The following is a 14,116-nucleotide window of genomic DNA, read 5'->3' on the forward strand; positions in this document are numbered from 1 at the left end:
CAGGAAAACTTCTAAGTTTCTTAAATAATCGATTATTTGTTTAGTCATAAACTTCTCTTCAGATTTAAAGACTTTGCATTAAAGAACAGTTTTTCTTTTTTCCGGATTTAAGTACAAATAGAAACATTTTAAAAGTTTTTAAAAAGTTTAATATAATTCTATTTATGGTTTATTATGTAACCTGTCCACACACACAAAACGTAACAACTCTGTCAGTTATTCAGTATTTTTAAGCATATTTCCGACTATTATGAATATTTTCTTATAAAGACTTTTATTTTGAAGCTGCCTTAATGTAAGTAGCTTCTTGTGGAGTTATAATAGAAAATGCACAAAATTAGCACCTTTTAAGAACAATAGTTTATTAAACAAAACTTATACATTCATGTTTCTGTTTTTAATTATTCTTTTTGTTTGTTTGTTTCTGGGGGGGCTTTATTACTGCTATCCAAAATGAACAAACCAACTAAGTAATTTTTAAATTAACTTAAAAATCTCTAAGAACTTTTTCCTTTTTTTTTTTTTTTTTTTTACTTTTTCTGTGAAAAGTTTTGCTGGATGTTTTCTCTGGTTACAGTTAAGATAGTTTCTCATGAACTGCTGTGCTGCAGTGGATGGTTGGTGACACAGTGAGTGTCCAGCACTCCTTCATGTCGACGCTGGCAGTTTTGTTTAGAAACCCTCTCTCAGCGCTCCGGTCTGGGGATAAATTTAGCCGCGTCTTAAATATTAAAAACCTTCCATCAAGCTGAAACTCTTATGACCCGGCGCTCCCACGTTTGCACCTCTCGCTCATAAAGACGCTCCTCCAGTGTGTTTTTAGTCGATGGCGTTATTAACAGCCTGCTGGAGCCGGCTCTTCTGCTTTTGAAAGGAGCAAATTCATCTCTGGCTGTGACTGACCTAGCGTTTGCTGCCGGTGTCAGGCTTCCCCAACACCTTTTTCTGTGAGGAGATGACAGCGCCATCATGGCTGGGTGACGCCTGTCCTCTCCAGAGATGTGGGCAGAGCCCGTTTGGAGCCAGGACTCCTCACGGAGAGGCTCACCTCCATTAAAAAATTAAAAATAAATAAAAGTGTCTCTTTTACTGTCATTTGGGCCGACAGTTGCCCACTCAGGGAAGAAGGCCGGATTCATCCAGAGTTCACCTGAGACGTCGTCCTCACCAGCATTAATTCTCATGCACACTCCTGCTGACATATTGCAGTGCTCGGCACTTTGTGCAGGTAATGAGGAGGGGGGAGTATAGGGGGATGGTGGGCAAGCAGGTCATGGGTAAAACAAGATTGGAGAAAAATCCTGGCTCAACCAAGTGGAAATTTATACTTTGCAGGTTTTGATGGGCTATAAAATAACGCGACCGCATCTCAGCTGAAGCAGCTGTGACAAAAGCAGAGGATATTACGTTTATTTAAAAAAAAATCAAAAGCTACTGTTGGATCTTTTAGCTCTGTCTTGTAAGTGAAATGCAAAGTGGCTTTGAGTTTAACAGATTTTACTGCACAAATAACAATTAAACACAAATAAATACCATAATAACTCTTTAATGACTCACTCCAATGGTAATTGTGTTTTTGGTGTTTTTAACATGTTCCTGTGACATTTTTCCTATAATGGAGGACAAGTATTTTCTGAATATTTCTTTATTTAAATCATTGTGGGTCAAGAACGGATGAAAGAATGTAGTTGGAAATTGACGTAGGTCACGACTAGATCCATACGGCTGATTTCCACTGGAAAACAACCGCACAAAAACAAAATGTACTTATATTTGCCGTCATTAGTTTCCGTCAATGTCTGTGCTGCATCTTCTCTGAAGGCTGATTTCCACTGGTCCGTCTTCCGTTTTGTGGACACAAGAAAATAGAACGTTCAGTGATGAGTCTGAATGCTCACATCCCCTCCGTCACGTCTGCGTCTGTCATCCGTCTCTCTGGAATGCTATGCGAAGCCTTACGCAGGAGTTCCAGTCTGTTGACTCAATAATGTCATGGCAAAAAGACGGAGAAACAGGAAACGGGTCCGGTTAAACAAGGAAAAAAAAACACTTTAAGGTGACATGCCTGTGCGATAACGACCGTTAACACTGCAGATAAAACCAGCAGTGCAGAAGCTTAACTTCATTTATGACAAAAATGTATTTTACAAGAACTCAGAAAGGAAAGAGAGAGGGCATGGAGGCTGACCGCTTAAGCTTTGGATGATTGAACAGAGCAGGACTAACTACTTAACACGGGGGTGGCAGAACAAACCACTCCTCTGAGAGTTAGGGCGGAGGGTGACGGACCAGAGATGAAACGGAGATGATGTAAACTAACTAACCAACGGAGATCCAAAGCAAAGAGCCTGTGACCCCGCCCAGCTTATTTTCACGTCACAAATACAATCTATTTCAAACTGCATTTTTTCATCTGGTCCTGATTCACAACAATTTGAATAAAGAAATACTAAGAAATGAAATTTTGAGCTTGGTTTTCTTTATTTATGTGCCCCATCATCAGAGAAATGCCACAAAAACAGGTTATAAACACTCTTTAACCCAATTAAAGCCACATCAGCCATGGCTGCAGGTGTGCTCATCACCCTCCTCATTTACCCTGAGTGGCTTTTTCGGCCCGTCATTCTGGATGAGTTTGCTTTGTCTGAGCTGCTGAACCACAGCTGAGGTGAAGCCCTGAGTGCGCTGCGTCACACTTGCATTTTCCCCCCTTTGTTTACTTTCTCCGTCTCTCCTTTTGTGGTCAACAGGTAATCCCCCTTTCTTCAGCCTCTTTTTTTTATTGAATTATTTTTCAGATGAGGTGCACTCAGAAGGAGTTTGCTAGAAGTTCTCCTTAAAAGCAAATGTAAAAAAACAAAAAACAAATGCAGATTTAGACGTTGCAGCTGAGATAAACTGTTAGCAAGTGTGGTTAGACATGTGTTTTAAGTTTTTCCTCATTTGAATTTCATTACTGAGATATTGATATTGTCTGTAGCTCCAGTACAAAGTGATGCAGTGTCCCTCTGTAATGGAATTGTAAACAAGAATAGTGGCTGACTCGCAATATAAAAGGAAGTTGTGCCATAAAACTTGAGGAACGGCTGGGGATGAAGATGGAAAATGCTTTTATTTGGTAGATTGTTTTTGCAGTTTATGGTAGAAAGTTATCATCTTTTTTTTTTTTTACTGTGGTGTCCAGGCGCCAAAACTGAAAGTGAAATGTTGTTTCAGAGGAGCTCACAATCTGTCAGCTGTCCTGACAGGCTGGCCTTTGGGAAGAGGCAGTGTGGGGAACATCTGCCCGCCCCCGGAGGTCGCAGGCTTCTCTTTAACTGGCCTCCAGTAGGAAAGATCGGCCTGCTTTAATGGCGAGCTGTAGAGAGAAACGCGCTGCATTCTCTAGCCTAAGTGGTTGCTGTCGGAGAACCAACTACTGATTCTTGGGTCCAAAAAGAACTAAAGCAAATTGTGCAATTTGCAGCAAGGCGTGTGACCATGAGGGTGGCTGATTTCTTTTTTTTTTTTTTTTTTTTGCACAACATGCAGCACAGAAAACCACATTAAAAAATAAAGCAGAGATGCTTAAAAAGTGGCATCTGTAGCCACTCATGGAAGCAGGAATGACATGAAATGATGACGATTCCTTTGGGAATTTGATGCGTGTGTACTGCAATGCAACAGAGTATAAGCGCCACCAAAAAAATAAATAAATAACTTTATGAGAATAAAGTCTGTTGCGGCCGCGTAACGCCTTCCCAGGTTTGGATGGTTAAGGAAACCAAGAACCTAATGTGCAGTGGGAAAAAAAACAAAAACAAGAAATCAAAAATATATGAGAATAAGGTTGGAACCTCATGACAAAAAAGTTTAAAACTTATGGGAATTAAGTTCGAAATTATGAGAAAAAAGCCGTAACTTAATAAGAAGAAAGTCATAAACTTTTGATAAAAAAGGTTAAAAAAAGTTTAAAAAAATAAAGTTGTAAATGTATAAGAAAAATATCTACAAAATTATGTTAATAGAGTTATCATTTTATAATTAACAATTTGAGAATTAAGTGATTGAAGTCATAAAATAACAACTCAAAAGGCTGTTTTACTAAGAAAAATCTAAACATTAAAAAATGCTGTATCAATATAGTAGACGTAGAGCGCTGAGAGAATTTTAAAGTCAACATTGTTTTATTATAACATAGAATAGAATTATGCAGGAAACTGGACCTCTTTAGAAGATTCCTGACCCAAGAGACTTGGATGTTCGGCGGGCGAGCCGTTTACGCCGTCGCCGGCATAGAGGTCCAAATGCATCATGGCACATAGATTCCTTTGATTAAAAAATGGCTGCATCGACGGATTCAGTCTGCATGTACTGTGGATGGAGGCTTACACATAGCTGTATTTTCAAAAAGCACAGCTTTTCCCCTGTTCAATTATGACTTATAATTTAACAACTCTATTACCATAAAAGTACAACTTTTTTTCAGAAATGTACAACTTGGTTCTCATAAAATTACAATTTTTTTCTTAGAAATTATGAATTTAGTTTCATAAATGATGTTTTTTTTCGTATAAATTTACAACTTTGTTGCCATAAAATTACATTTTTTTTCTCATGACTTTATGACTATAGTTTTTTTAAATTACGATTATTTTCTTATAAATTTGCTACTTTGTTCTAATAAAATTATGTATTTTTGCTCATACGTTCATTACTTTAGTTTTGTAAAATTACGCCTTTTTTCTTATAAATTTACTACTGTGTTCTCATAAATGTATGAATTTGTTATCATAATTTATGACATTAGTTTCGTATTTTATATATAATTTTAAATTACATCTCATAATTCCTTCCTTCTAAAGGAATTTATTTATTTATTTTATGTTGGCTCTAATACTCTGTCATACTTGAATAACGGACCTCCTATAAAATCTATAAAAAAAATCCTTCAAATGAAAAAAAAGTCTTTAAGACGCTAAAAAAAAAACTACCAATTTGGTTAAAAAAAAAGTCTTACCAGGAATTCTTATTGTAAAAAATAAATTCTAGTCACTAAGACGTGTTTCCTGAAACTACAATTTTTTTGCTTTTGATAAAATCATTGATTATTATTTAGCAATTATTTAGGGTATTTCTACTCTCTTAAGATTTGGTTTTAGCATTGTGAACTTCATCGATAAGTGCAAACATGTCTATTTATAATTTGGAGCTTTTATAATGTTAAGAAGAGGGCATTTATTAAATTTTCCTATCAATTTAAATTATATCTCTTGTCATTTTTTCCCCTTGTTTTTTGAAATTGCAAAACAATAAAATAAGCCGTGTACTTTTCCCCCTAAAACCTTCTGCTGCGACATTGTAGGTCAACTCTGCAGAGAAGACACCCGTGCTGACACCCACCCAGCCTTATTTCTTGTTGCCATGGTGACGTCTTCAGTCTTCGCTGACCTTAGCTTTCTCTTTGGATAAACTAGTCATTAAGGAAGCAGGTCTGCGCCGTACATAATAAGCACATTTGTTCTGACAGTTTAACCCTTGACTCGCGGGGTTTGTGTGGATTTGTGGCGTTCGGCGGTTGACTGGTGGGAACGGCCTGAAGAGGCGGCACCAGTGCTGAAGATTCACTGCTGCAAAGAGTTCAGATAAGAAAAGAGATATTTCATCAAGATTCCTGCTGTAAACACTAATTAAAACATGATCAGCATTTGTTGCTGCACAACATGCCCACACAACTCTACCCATAATGCAGCTCAACTATTTTAAGTGATTACGAATAAAAGATGCTAAATAAATGTAACAAAGACATCTGTAAAATTTAACATTTGGCATATTTTTTCTTTATTAAGGTCAGGAATTTTTTTTTTTATTACAATGTGTGCAAAAAATATAAGAAATGTTATTTATTGTAGGTTCCAATGCATTTTTAAATCTTTCATTTGATTGAATTTTATCAATCGACCTAATTGACTTCCCGATACGAACTGTCGGACTCATTCCAGTCTGTGGTTAGAGGAGTTGATTCACACTAGAACTGAGGAGTTTTTGGATGGGAATCTTCACTCTATTCTCCCTACCTGCACTCAGAGGTTGGTGGTGTTATTGCACAGGATTGCAATCAACTTGAACTGCAAACACCTGCAGTGGCCTCCAGCATGTAACTCCATCAAATTAAAATAAAAAGCTCTTTTTTGTTGTTGTTTTCACTGATTTAAATTGATTTTAATCAAACATTTTGCTGATTTTATTCAAATTCAACATAAAGGCTTGAGTCAAAACGGTCCCCTGGTCTCCCCTACATCTTTTAAGGTGTGTTTTATTGATTGTTTTGGTGAGAAAGTCATTTTTCTTGACGGTTTTTGATCAGCCGAATGTTCATTCGTTCTGGTGCGTGGGGCTTTGTGACCCTAAACACTCGGAGGATTTGTTGAGCTGCTGTCTTTGAGATGTAGAGCCTCTCTGCTCCCTGGAGTTTGTCTGCAGCTCTGAGTTATTGTCTGGGAACCCCGAAGGGCAGTTCGAGCGCAGACTTTTATTGTGTACTCAGATCACTCGTAAACGTGTATCCGTTTATGTTGTTTCTCCGGCAGTTGGTTGGGAAAGAAAAACCTTCAAACTTGTATGGATTACCATTAATTATTGATGAATCCCTGCTGTGTTGTTTTTAATCTTCAGCGTTAATCTTGTTCTTAAGGTGAGTCAGGCAAAGCTGTTATTCTAAGCAGACTTTTTCTTCCTTGTTCGCAAAGTCTGAGCTTGATCAAAGTAGTTAATGGGGGCAAATGAATCAAAATGAGTCATTTTTGAGCAGTTTTTACTCAAAACCCCATCTCTGCACAGATTTCTGCTAAAACATATGTTTTTGCTGATGCAACCTAAATGTCTGCACATAGATGCAAAATAAGCCTTTTAAATCTTTTTTTTATATATTGATTTGCTGTGTTTCCATAATAGCTTACCACCTACAGTTTGATATCACACTTAAATAAACAAAAGAGGGAATTTTGTGATATTTTGTGTGTTTTTCTACTTGGTGGGCCTTTAAATATTTGATGATTAACTTAATGTGAACCAGGAGAAAAGCAGGGTCACATCCAGGACCAGTGATGTTCATGGTACTGGTTGGATGGGGGATCTTCTGGAAGAGCTGCAGGCAGCAGCTGTGGAATAAAAATCCCAGGTCTTTTAATAATGATCCTGTTTTTATTCAAAATAAAAAAACTGTAATAGTTTCTGCAGAGCAGCTGGAGTTTATTAGAAATTTGCCTCTAAGTTGTGGGCAGGATTGTAGGCACGGAGCAAAAGATGATCAAAGTGGGTCTTTAAATACCACCTATAAAGGAAGTTGTTGCATTGTGTGTCCATAAAGAGGTTTTGTATGGAAGCGATTCTGTTGCTTAATTAAAAATAAAAGTCATAACCAAAAATGCTTTTTCCTTTTCTACTTCAACACTGCTTATTCTGTCACTTAATTAAAATGTATAAGAAAATGGCATTTGACATTTTATTTTTCAAAAAGTTCTCTGGTAAATGTGTAGCAAAACTCATTTAGAAATGTCTAAGTTGACAATTAAAATGGATTAACAGAAATGCTTTTTCATTTTCAGAATGTAACTGCATCAAATGACTCAAAATTAAAATGAAAAATCAATACTTCAAAATGCTTTTTCATTTCCTACGTAAAAACCGCTTATTCTGTGTCATAATTAAAATAGTGCCGCATGATTCAATTCGATTGAACATTTCCAGAGGGGAGGCGGGGCGATGACGTCAGTGCAATCTCTGTGTGTCCGGCTGCTAAGAGACACATGCTAGGAGCAGTCTTGCTTTGTGCTAGCAGCAGAGGAGAGGGCTTTGTGACGTTTGTGCATTCCTGATGATCATACACAGCTTCTCAGGACTACGTAGCAGCATTTCCACCTTTGGCGGTCCTCTTTTTCCAATTCTTCGAAATTTCCCCCAGGACTAGCTTTGTCTTCGGACCGGCAGCCGGATCGCCAAAGGCAGAAGTGCTGCTACGCAGATCTGAGAAACTCTAAATCCTCATATGAATATGTGTTTCCAGTGGTGTCTGGACAAAATAAAGGCTGATGTAATTCCCACAAATTTACATCCAAGATGCTTATTGCAAAATTAGCGCAAAGCTGCAGGATATTATCTCCTAAATGGGCTTTTATGCGCTGGACAGCTGGAGCATGAACAGCTCAAGCAGATTTCGCCATGCTAAACGTTTGCTGGTCGGACCAACACGTATCTTCCAAATGTCCTTTTATTAGTGTTCTGATTATTATTAAGGGCCTGCTCGCTCATATTTTTTAAATCCGTGCAGTCAGTGCTTTTTTCAATGACTATGAAGAAGGGTTAGCACTCCGTGCGGGCTAATCACACATTTAAGAGCTTTTTGAAAATGAAATGTCAAATACCATTTTCATAATCATTTTAAATAAGTGACAGAATAAGCAGTGTTAAAGACGAAAATGAAAAAGCATTTTGGCTTTTTCATTTTAATTTTGAGTTCAAAAATGCAGCTTCATTTTGAAAACGAAAAAGCATTTCTGGTTTTGACTTTTATTTTTAATTTTGCTACAGAATCGCTTCCCTTGTTTTGTACTTTTAAATACGAGATGTGTGTGTCTGTTTATCAATACAAAAGGAATTGTACGTCTGTAATACTGTTTTGACCGTGTGTGAAACACATTGATCTACATGACTAAATCCAATTTACAAAACAATTCTTTTGCTACTCAATAAATCGACCAATCAGCAGCCTTTCACTGTCAGCCAATCGGTGCTCTGCTTGGGCCAGCTGATCAAATCTATGATATTCATACTAGGAGGAGAAAAAAAGATTCTATATGACAAGACAAAATGTTGAAATTTTTTGAAATATGGTATTTGATGAATTTCCTCATGACATTACAACAAAACAAAACAAATTTGTTCTAAAAATTTCTGATGAAATTTCATCTTATCTCCTCAGTGAATTATTTTTTTTCTTTCCTACGGACGGACAATACTTTTGCAACAAATCTAACTCCATACCTTCGAGCTTTTCTTTAAATACTCTCATGAACTTTTGAACAAAGGTGTCAAACTTTCATGTATTTGCCTTCGCTTGTTGTGAGCGCACAGAGAAAATGCAATGATGTAATCCTGCTGTGTTTGCCGTTGCATCAGTTTCACCTGGGGGGGACCACAGGGCCTCTGACCGGGATCCTGACCTGTCTTCCTCGTGTTTTTCTCTTTTATTGCGCAGGAGTTTGCTGCACTGACCAAGGAGCTGAACGCCTGCAGGGAGCAGCTGCTGGAGAAAGAGGAGGAGATCTCCGAGCTCAAAGCCGAGAGGAACAACACCAGGGTAGATGAAGAACATTCCTGAAACGTTTCCATTCACTTCCTGCTTCCATGCAGGGGCGCTACAGAAGAGGCGGCCTCATTTGGTTTCCATGCTGAGTCCGAACAGCATAGATGTCCTGATGAGTCGAATCAAACGGATTCAGATAGAAGAAGAAAAACATCCTAGTGGATCAGTCAGCTTTTGTTCAGCCCAAACATGTTTTATAAATAAATTTAAAAAAACCTTAATTTAGCTTTTTTTTATTTTGTTTCACAATCTGCTGTAGACAGATAAGACTGTTTTCTGTCCTCGCTGTGATTAAGTTATGTGTAGCTACATGATGGCTGTGCTGGCGGAGAAAAAGAGGATGAAAAAAGTCCAAAGAAAAGATTCATTTTCACTTCGTTATCACCTCAGATCCTCCAATGAGCTCTCACAGGCGGACTTTAATTAGGCCGCGTTTATCGTCCATAATTAAGTAAAGACAGGCGTGTTCGGACAGTCGGTGGCGCTGGTGCAGATTTAAACCAACTCAGGTGAAAGAAAGGAAGGCTAGGAAATTAAGAAAAAGGATAGAAAAATATTTACAGAAGGCAATTATTCTGTTTGTTCTGAACAGGCGAGCAGGAAAATCTCTCCATTTCTGATGCAGCGCCGTTGGTTTTGTTTGGGTGCAGCAGACATGAGCTGCAGAGCCACACCAACACTTTTTCCACAGGAGAATAACTTCTCCTGCACTCCTTTCTGCAGTGAAGGTGAAAATACAGCTGCAGGTGAACGCAATCCCATGTCAAAATGAATGAAATCCTCTTTTGACTGATGCAAATACTTGAAACACAAATTCTACACTTCGGATTTCACAAAACCTAAACTGTCATTTTTTTATTGTTAAAAATGAACGATGTGTCTGAAATAAGAACTGGTGTCCAAATCTACAATTTCAAAATCCAGTGCTCCAGTAAAATTTCCCAGAAGTCCCTTCGAGAAAAAACAGTGTGTATCGATGCTCACCAGATTGGCGAATATTGACCACAGTGCATCAAGAAGATGCACACATCAACTTCCAGAACTGGAACCGGAAATCCCCCCCCCATATCCCATCAAAAAACTTTATTTAAACTACAAACCCTAACAGTTAGGGGTTTTCCCCTTTCTTAAGTTCTAATAAAAGATTTTTTTTTTTAATAATTTTAAACATTTTGGGTTCGGGTTGGGGTAAGTTGTATATTTTCCCCTTCTGTTCAATGATGTCAGGTGCCATCTTGCTATCTGGTCTTCCTCCAAAGCATTGCGTTTGAACCATATGTCATTTGAAAAGCTGAAAAGCTTAAATTTCCTTTTTTTTTTAATTCTCCAAGTTGTCTTCATCAGAACAAAGGTAATTTAGAAAACGTAGGCATGTCCTGATCTGATCTCTGTGGCCCTGATCAGATTCCGAGTCTTTTTGATTTTGAGTATCTGCTGATACAGAGTCCTGATCCAATACTTTTGTAACGCATTCGAAAAAATAACCAGATCTCTATTGTCCCCAATTTCTATATTATTCAACTTCTTTTATCATTTAACTCCTAAACAGAGCACTTTTGTGAAGTAGTTTGAACAATCAAGTAAAAATAGTTAACTGTTAACTAATAAAGTTTGGTGAATGTAGTTTTAGGATCTTCCAAACTATTGAAGTATTTTATTAAGATGTGATTCATATCTCCATAAAAAATGTATTACTTTCTTTTAAAGTCATTGTTGAAGCATAAACATGAGTATTAGTGATTAGCTTATATCATTCTATATAGTTGTTTTTGTGACATTATAGATTTCTTTTTCTTTTTTTTTTTACTATTCCCCCCCCCCCCCCAAAGTTGGCGATTTGTAGACGGTCCCTTAACAGCCATCTCATTGCAGTCGCTCTGTCGGCAGCCCAGGAGCCATTCTCATCAAAAAGCAACAAAACCTGATACAGTTTCCTCGATTGTTTTTGGCATTAAAAACAACAACGAGACCCTTGCTGTCAGACTTAAACAATTATCAAACGAAATATTGAACCCAGAAGTCCAACTCTGGAAGCATCTTGGTGAACTGTGTTCGATCTGCAGACTTTTACTTGAGGATTTATGTATAATAAGCTTGAAATATAAAGCACTGATCATTGTACGAATAAAATAAATTTCCAATCACTGATCTCGATATAGCATCCATGTAAATGGTTTATTAGCCTCAATTTCTAATGATTTAATCAAATCAAGACATCCCTAATAAAATGTTCATATTTATTACACTTAGACTTTGGCAAATGTCATATTTGGAAAGTAAAAAAATGAGCAGGTGTAGAAATTGCATTAAAATCCCAGGCACTGGACTGTCCTGCACTAGGGTTTAGATCAACCATTACTTTTGCATTTGTAGCGATATAAATGTGAATTCTACCCTCCAACCATCACCATCTTTCAAATACAATCAAACAATTTCTAATGATTCCTCAAAAACCTGCTGGAGTGGTGTGACCTAGAAGTCAGCTAAAGCTTTATGTCTCCTTCACTTCTTGCTCGTTTGATCTTTATTCTCATTTTGCAGCTTTCTGTTTGCAGTTGACTTGACATGGCATCTAGCAAGTGGGATTAGTGTAATCCTTTAGTGCACTGTTGCTGAAAGGATTGCTTTTGAGGGAGATTGTTTTTGTTCTGTCCGTGTATTTACAGCCACGAGGTGTTTCCAATGATAAAGACTGCCAAAAATAAAAGAGGAGACAAGCATTTCCCAGTGTCAACTTATTTTGTCAGTAATTTGATCTTTGGCTGTAGATATGAGGAAAACTGGCGATATGCGATCTTGGTGATCAATATTGCGATGACGATATAACTTGCGATATTTGAAAAAATAGCAAAAACAACAAAAACATTTCCATTTCACTGCAAAATTTGAATAATAGTCAAAATACCTTAAATTATTCTCTAAAGGACCATCGTCTAATTAGGAGGCCAACGTTTAACATAAAAGCTCCATCCGATTGGTCAACAACTTGAAGGGCTCCATCTGATTGGTCTAATGCATAAAGAGTTTTATTCAGTTCATTAAATACTTCAAGTTTCCATAAGATTTCTTTAGCACATTTAAGGTTTACCATTTATTGCGATTTTCGCCGACTTTTGCGATATGGATATTGCACAGCTTGAAATTGTGATAACGATAACTTTGAGATTAATTGTGCAGGACTACTAGTGATCAATATTGCGATGACGATATAACTTACATGAACAAATAGGAAAACAACTAAACACATCATTTTCATTTGATTACAACAGCTTAATCTAAATAAGAGTCAACATAACTTAAATTGCACTCCAAATGACCTTTGTCTACATAGGAGGTGAACATCTAACATCAAAGGGGTCCATCCGATTGGTCAAACGTATAAAAGGATTTATACTTCAAGCTGCCATAAGATTGTTTTAGCACATTTAAGGTAACCATTCATCACAATTTTTGCCGACTTTTGCGATATCCATATTGCACAGCTTGATATTGCGTTAACGATAAATTAGCGATTTATTATTTAGGAGGAAAACTTGATTGATTGGACCCTCTCCCCTGGCGTTCCAAACAGGAAGTACTTGCTGGCTGCAATAAGCCAAAATCCCATAAACTTCTATAGAGAAATAAACAGCTGTTATTCATTCTGATTGTCAAAAAAATGATTCTTACTCTGTTACCTTTTTTTATCATTCTTTACTAATCCTCATTTTTATCATGAAACATTTTTCTGTAGTGCAAGTTATTCAAGTTATAAACTGACCAATCAGGTGCTTCGATGAAAGCAGATTCTCTTGAGCCTGCTCTTAGTGGACATCTAACAAGCTCACTACTGATTGGAGAGAGTAGTTGCCACAGAAACGTAGACTCAGACCGACTCGGATCAATCGCTGCGTACTGAGGTTATCTAGCTCCAACTTGGCGGCTTCCATATCATGAGAAAAAGGTGACTGAATTCACTTCATTTGGTTAGAGATAAAGCCGGAAGTAAACCATTTTCTTTGGATGACACTTACTCAGTCCAGTTTTCATATACAGTCAATGGTTTTAATGTAAATTGGAATAAAGGAGAGTTTCAATCAAATTTACTGTCCGTCTTTGATCTTTATGGGCTCAATAATTGGTTCCAAGTTTCCAATTTGTTTTATATTTTTGTGTTTTCCCAGCCGTGTGTTCATGTTTATTTATTTTTTGTCGTGAGCCAGTTACTTCTGGAACATCTGGAGTGCCTGGTATCCAGACACGAGCGCTCGCTCCGGATGACGGTGGTCAAGCGGCAGGCTCAGTCTCCATCGGGGGTCTCCAGTGAGGTGGAAGTCCTCAAAGCTCTCAAGTCCCTGTTCGAACACCATAAAGCCCTCGATGAGAAGGTGACTCTGCTGCCTGTCTTATTTTACTACCAAACCTCTTGACCTTTAACCTCTGCAAGGTGATAGACAGGCCCTGTTGCTGAACTGAGTCATGATGTTGGAGATGATGAAGGCAGAAGAGCAAAAGTAACCACAATGGAGTAAAAATAAGTTAAATTTCCTCCTGCTGTTTTTTTTTCTGAAATTGTTGGGGTTTTATCCTGGTTTTATTCTGAAAAACAAACTAAATGTGATCTTTTTGTTTTAAGGTAAGAGAGAGGCTGCGAGTGTCACTGGAGAGAGTCTCTGCCTTGGAGGAGGAGCTAACTGCAGCGAATCAGGAGGTAGCGCCAACTTTATTTACAAAATCATCCTGTGACTTTAATTCTTGCCATATTCCGCTGTGCTTTCTTGTCCATGGGACAAA

The 14,116-nt window shown here is 37.5% G+C and overlaps 1 protein-coding gene across 12 annotated transcripts in view; it reads left to right on the forward strand.

The window, feature by feature from the left end:
- ppfia2 (PTPRF interacting protein alpha 2) overlaps positions 1–14,116 on the forward strand; it is a 153,972-nt gene that overhangs the window by 101,036 nt on the left and 38,820 nt on the right. For 11 of the 12 annotated variants that reach the window (XM_023952398.1, XM_023952400.1, XM_023952403.1 and 8 more), the window contains 3 exons: positions 9,236–9,337; positions 13,546–13,710; positions 13,959–14,033. In XM_023952398.1, the coding sequence (XP_023808166.1) occupies positions 9,236–9,337; positions 13,546–13,710; positions 13,959–14,033 (342 nt within the window). Of the gene's footprint in view, positions 1–6,223; positions 6,289–9,235; positions 9,338–13,545; positions 13,711–13,958; positions 14,034–14,116 lie in introns of those variants that run through there. The other variant, XM_023952408.1, reaches the window with a different exon arrangement.

This window comes from Oryzias latipes, chromosome 23, assembly GCF_002234675.1.
Source record: "Oryzias latipes chromosome 23, ASM223467v1".
Classification (NCBI taxonomy): Eukaryota; Metazoa; Chordata; class Actinopteri; order Beloniformes; family Adrianichthyidae; genus Oryzias; species Oryzias latipes.